General features: G+C 41.4%; 2 protein-coding genes across 2 annotated transcripts in view; both read right to left on the bottom strand.

Moving 5' to 3' along the window:
• Positions 1 to 4585, bottom strand: part of LOC107566823 (NACHT, LRR and PYD domains-containing protein 12-like) — a 127818-nt gene that overhangs the window by 118872 nt on the left and 4361 nt on the right. The window lies entirely within an intron of this gene.
• Positions 4445 to 4585, bottom strand: part of LOC107566825 (glycine-rich protein DOT1-like) — an 871-nt gene continuing 730 nt past the window's right edge. Inside the window, exon 2 of the mRNA XM_016252371.1 lies at positions 4445 to 4572. Coding sequence (XP_016107857.1) covers positions 4493 to 4572 — 80 coding nt within the window. The 3' untranslated portion in view covers positions 4445 to 4492. The remainder of the gene's footprint in view (positions 4573 to 4585) is intronic.

Below are 4585 nucleotides of genomic sequence, written 5' to 3'. Positions count from 1 at the left end.
ACGATGCGCAAAACTCCGCATTTGAACAGTCAATAGCAAATACTTAAACTAATAACAGAACAGTAGCTGATTCAGAAGCGCCAGATTGTCATAGCAAAGTTGCTGACATTTCTGAGCATTTACCCTGTGTTGTATACCTGTTGATTACCTGGACTGTTTACCCGTTTACGATTGCTTGCTGCCTACCTATTCTGACCCTGCCTGCCTTGTTGATTCATGCCATTGATTGTCTGCCGCCTGCCTCGACCCTTATTACGAACACTGTTTACGATTCTGCCCAGCCTTCATTGTCTCTAACGCCAGTTAACGATTTATGCCTGTTTGACCTGCCTTGTGAACTAATAAAGCTGCACATGGATCCTAACGCCACTGCCTCTTTGTTACACTCATACTCTTAACCAGATATATTTCTCATTCACCATGTTGTGCAACGCATGTGTTCCACAGACACAACTGTGCCCTTTTGAATGCTCATTTCTTGACTGGCAAGGGTACACTGCTGAGTGACATTATAATTGAGAGAAATCTGGATTTACTATTTCCATATGATCTAAAAGTAGCTGCCATCACCCCAATCCTAAAGAACCCTAGGGCCTCATTTATAAAACTTTACATGGAACTCATCCCAAAAGGGTACATATGCACGAAAGCTAGATTCTGTGTACGCACAAACATTTTCAGATTTATAAAACCATGCGTACACCAGAACCTGCGCAAAATCCCTTTATAAATCCCTGTCAGGAGAAGATTGTGCATACATGCATCTCCACCGACCGACCGAAATCACCATATATAGAGCTTACAACGCCTAGTTTTACTATGCATAACCTCATCTGCATATCATTTCCATGCATATTCCCATCCATGTGACACCATGTTTAACACGGTCAAAGATAAAAGACATTAAGGAAATATGAGATACGGACTATAAATACCATTTGTGCCATACATTAATTTCTATTTCTAAAAATCATCCAATATCCTTGTTATGTTTTAGAATAAATATAAAGATAAAAACAAAAACTGTTTAAAATAGTAATCAGATAAATATTTTAGAAATAGAGTTGATCTCATTCTTTAACACTGGCCAAATAGTAGTCCATTTCAATTGTTTTAAACAATTCAAATCAAACTAAATGTATGCAGTTTTGCTGATAAGGTGAATATCTTTTAGCTATTTTGAGTGGAAACAGATAGGCCTATTTATTGCAGTGTAAAATTGTCTGACTCGGCGCGTCACTAACAAAGTATTTAAAAAAGGAAACGTATAAATCTTACCGTTTACTTCAAGTTGTAGCCTTCAAATACAGCAGTACTTTTCGTAATGTTGTGGAGATGACTACATCAACACCTCTGTGCAGCTGCGGTTAACAGTAAGATATTATGATTGGACCTATATCGAAGTAAGTGCGCATCATTGATCATTGTTCTCGCTGAAAAATATTTTCTCATAACATGAGATCTGCACTTCAGATTAATTATTGTGCACCTATAGCACTCCTCGCTGTCAATAAAAGAGGAAAAGTGATCAAGCGCATTTACTACAAATGTCTTAATTCATTTAATTTTGGTGCAAGAATTGAGCCTTGTGGGACTCCACATGTCATGGATGTCCACTTAGACTTATGCTCTCCTATACTCACATAATAACCTCTCCCTTCTAAGTATGACCTGAACCATTTGATTACCATCCCAGAAAGCCTGACCCAGTTTTCCAGTCTCTCTAGAAGTATGTTATGATCGACTGTGTCAAACGCAGCACTGAGATCTAGTAGTACCAGCACTGATATTTTGCCAGAATCAGAAGTTAAGCAAATATCATTTATTATCTTAATGAGCACTGTCTCTGTGCGGTGATGCGGTCGGAAACCAGATTGAAAATTGTCCAGGTATCCATTTGAGTTTCAGTATTTGTTCAGCTGATTAAAGACTACCTTTTCAATAATCTTTCCTATAAAAGGAAGATTTGATATTGGTCTATAGTTGGTGTGGTGTTATTAAGATTGCTCTTTTTCAGAAGGGGTTTAACAACTGCAGTTTTCAGGGAGTTTGGAAAAGTCCCAGAAAGAAGTGAGGCGTTCACCACCTAAGAGATCTGCTTCTAAACAGTTAAGCACACTTTTTTTTTTAAATATGTGGGAAGTGTGTCAAGACGATTTAAGGTGCTGTACTATTTCTTCCAAAATTTTGCTATCAATTTCTTCAAAAGCAGACATAGTATCTTCTTTTTGATATTGCGGTCGAATCAGTCTGACCTCTGCATAACTTGGGGATGTGCTAATCGCCTTCATGATATTATTGATCTTCTCAGAAAAGAAGGAAGCAAACTCATTGCATTTGCTGTCGGAGAGCATTTCACTGGCAATCTGACTTGGGGGGTTTGTCAGTCTCTCAACAGTAGCAAAAAGAGTGTGAGTGTTGTTTAAGTTACTGTTTATTGGGTTTGAGAAGAATGACTGTCTAGCTTTGCCTAGTTCTACATTGAAAGCACAAAGGCTGTCTTTATAGATGCTATAATGGATTTCAAGTTTCGTCTTCCACCACATCTGCTCAGCTTTTCTGCATTGTCTTTTCATACTCTGTACTGCTGTTGATTTTCTCCAAGCTGATTTTTGTCTGCCAGTCTTCCTGCTGACTTTCACAGGAGCACTATCATCAATAACATTCTTAACTTTTGAGTTAAAGGAATCAAGGAGAAGATTAACAGAGTCTGCAGAAATGCTTGGTGTTTAAGATATAGCCTCCATAAATAGCACACTAATGTTTTCATTAATGCATCTCTTTCTGACAGAGACAGATCTAGATTCAGTGGTAGCAGAGATCAATATGTCAAAGAAAATACAGAAGTAGACAGTGCTACATCCTTAATAACAATGGATGAAATGTTTAGACCCCTACTGAGGAGTAAATCTAAAGTATGTCCACGATTGTGTGTAGGTTCATGCACATGCTGAATCAGGTCAAATGTGTTTAAAACAGTTATAATTTATTTTGCAGTTTTGTTTTCTGCATTATCTATGTGAATATTAAAATCCACTGCAATAGCAAAAAAAGACCAACTCTGAGGAAATCATTGATAGCATTTCTGTGAACTCTTCAACAAAGGCAGGAGAGTATTTTGGAGGCCTGTAAATAATGATAAACAGAATGCGTGGAGCACCTTCAGCACAATCCCTATATATTCAAAAGACAAGTACTGACCAAATGATATTTGCTTGCATTGATAGAGATCTTTAAATAGAGCAGCTACACTTCCACCTCTCCTAACAGTCCTGCAAACACTCATGAAAGTAAAGTTAGGAGGGGTTGTTTCATTGAGGACTGTTGCACTGCAGCTGTCTTCTAGCCATGTTTCATTTAGAAACATAAAATCCAGATTGTTTGTGGTTAAGTCATTGAATAGAAATGATTTATTTTTTAGTGCGCGAATGTTTAAACAATTGATGGCATTGCATATTGTCTCAACAGCAATATTAGTTTGATGCATAACAGGCCGCAGATTAGATGAGTCAGCTGTACGGCTTGAGAAGGCCTTAGACTTTCTATCACGTGATAAAACAGAAATAGAGAAAACTACAGGCACACTGGGTTCCCGATTGTTCTGTAAACAGTTGTGAATGTTGCTGCTATTATAGCGGGGACCCGACACCTATCACTGAGAGCTGCTATCAGTTTTTTTTGGTTCACCTACAGCAGATGGAGGGTTTGGGCCCTAGCGTTGTGGCAGCCGCCAGAGAGCTCTCGCAGGAGGAGGAGGACGAGCTGGGGAGAAGTAGATATTGTCCTTTAGCACTCTTGCACTAAGTTTGTTTGGGTGGAGGCCATCCAGTTTAAACAGTTGTCTATGGCCCCAGAAAAGATTGAAGTTGTTGATGAAATTGACTCCTTTTAAGCTGCAGATTCTTTGTAACCATGTGTTCAGCCCAAGCAAACGTGAAAACATAGTTCCCCTTGCTGGGAATGGTCCACTGATGAACAACTGAACTTTAAGTCTTCAAAGTGTTTCAAAAAGTTCACTGAAGTCCTTCTTAAGGAGTTCTGACTGCTCTTTCCGAATATCATTCTTCCCCACATGGATGATGATTCTATAAGTGTCCGCTCCTCCTGAGCGCCATCCTGTTCCTGTGCTCAGTCTAGAGGGGGCTTCCGCTCCAGAGTTAAGCCCTGAATGCCTGGAGACGCACAAATGCCCGCCCTCCCACCCGCTCCTTCCTCCTCCACCGCTGTCATCTGGCAGCACCTCTGCTCGCCCTCAGCCCACCATCATTACGGTGTGAGTGCCGTGGGTCTGCCATCCTCCAGCATCGCCATGGCTGGAGAATCCCTCACCTCCAGCCTCCGAGGCCCGGACTCCAGCTTGGCCCGTAGACCCAGCAGCTCCACCTCGGCTCCTAGCTCCCTCACCTCCACCGTCACCCGACGATCCACCAGCTCCACTGGGCTCCCTCGTCCCTCCGGCCCCGCCTTGGTCGGGCGTTGACCCGCCATCGCCTCAGGACTTCGCTCCTCCAGCTGCACCTCGTTGCTTTGTCCCACCGGCTCTATTGGTTTCCTTCCTCCTGCCAGCTCCACCTTGGTCCTCAGT

The sequence above is a fragment of the Sinocyclocheilus grahami genome, unplaced genomic scaffold, assembly GCF_001515645.1.
Source record: "Sinocyclocheilus grahami isolate Dianchi unplaced genomic scaffold, SAMN03320097.WGS_v1.1 scaffold1102.1, whole genome shotgun sequence".
Lineage (NCBI taxonomy): Eukaryota > Metazoa > Chordata > Actinopteri > Cypriniformes > Cyprinidae > Sinocyclocheilus > Sinocyclocheilus grahami.
This window is presented reverse-complemented; position numbering and strand designations above follow the sequence as displayed.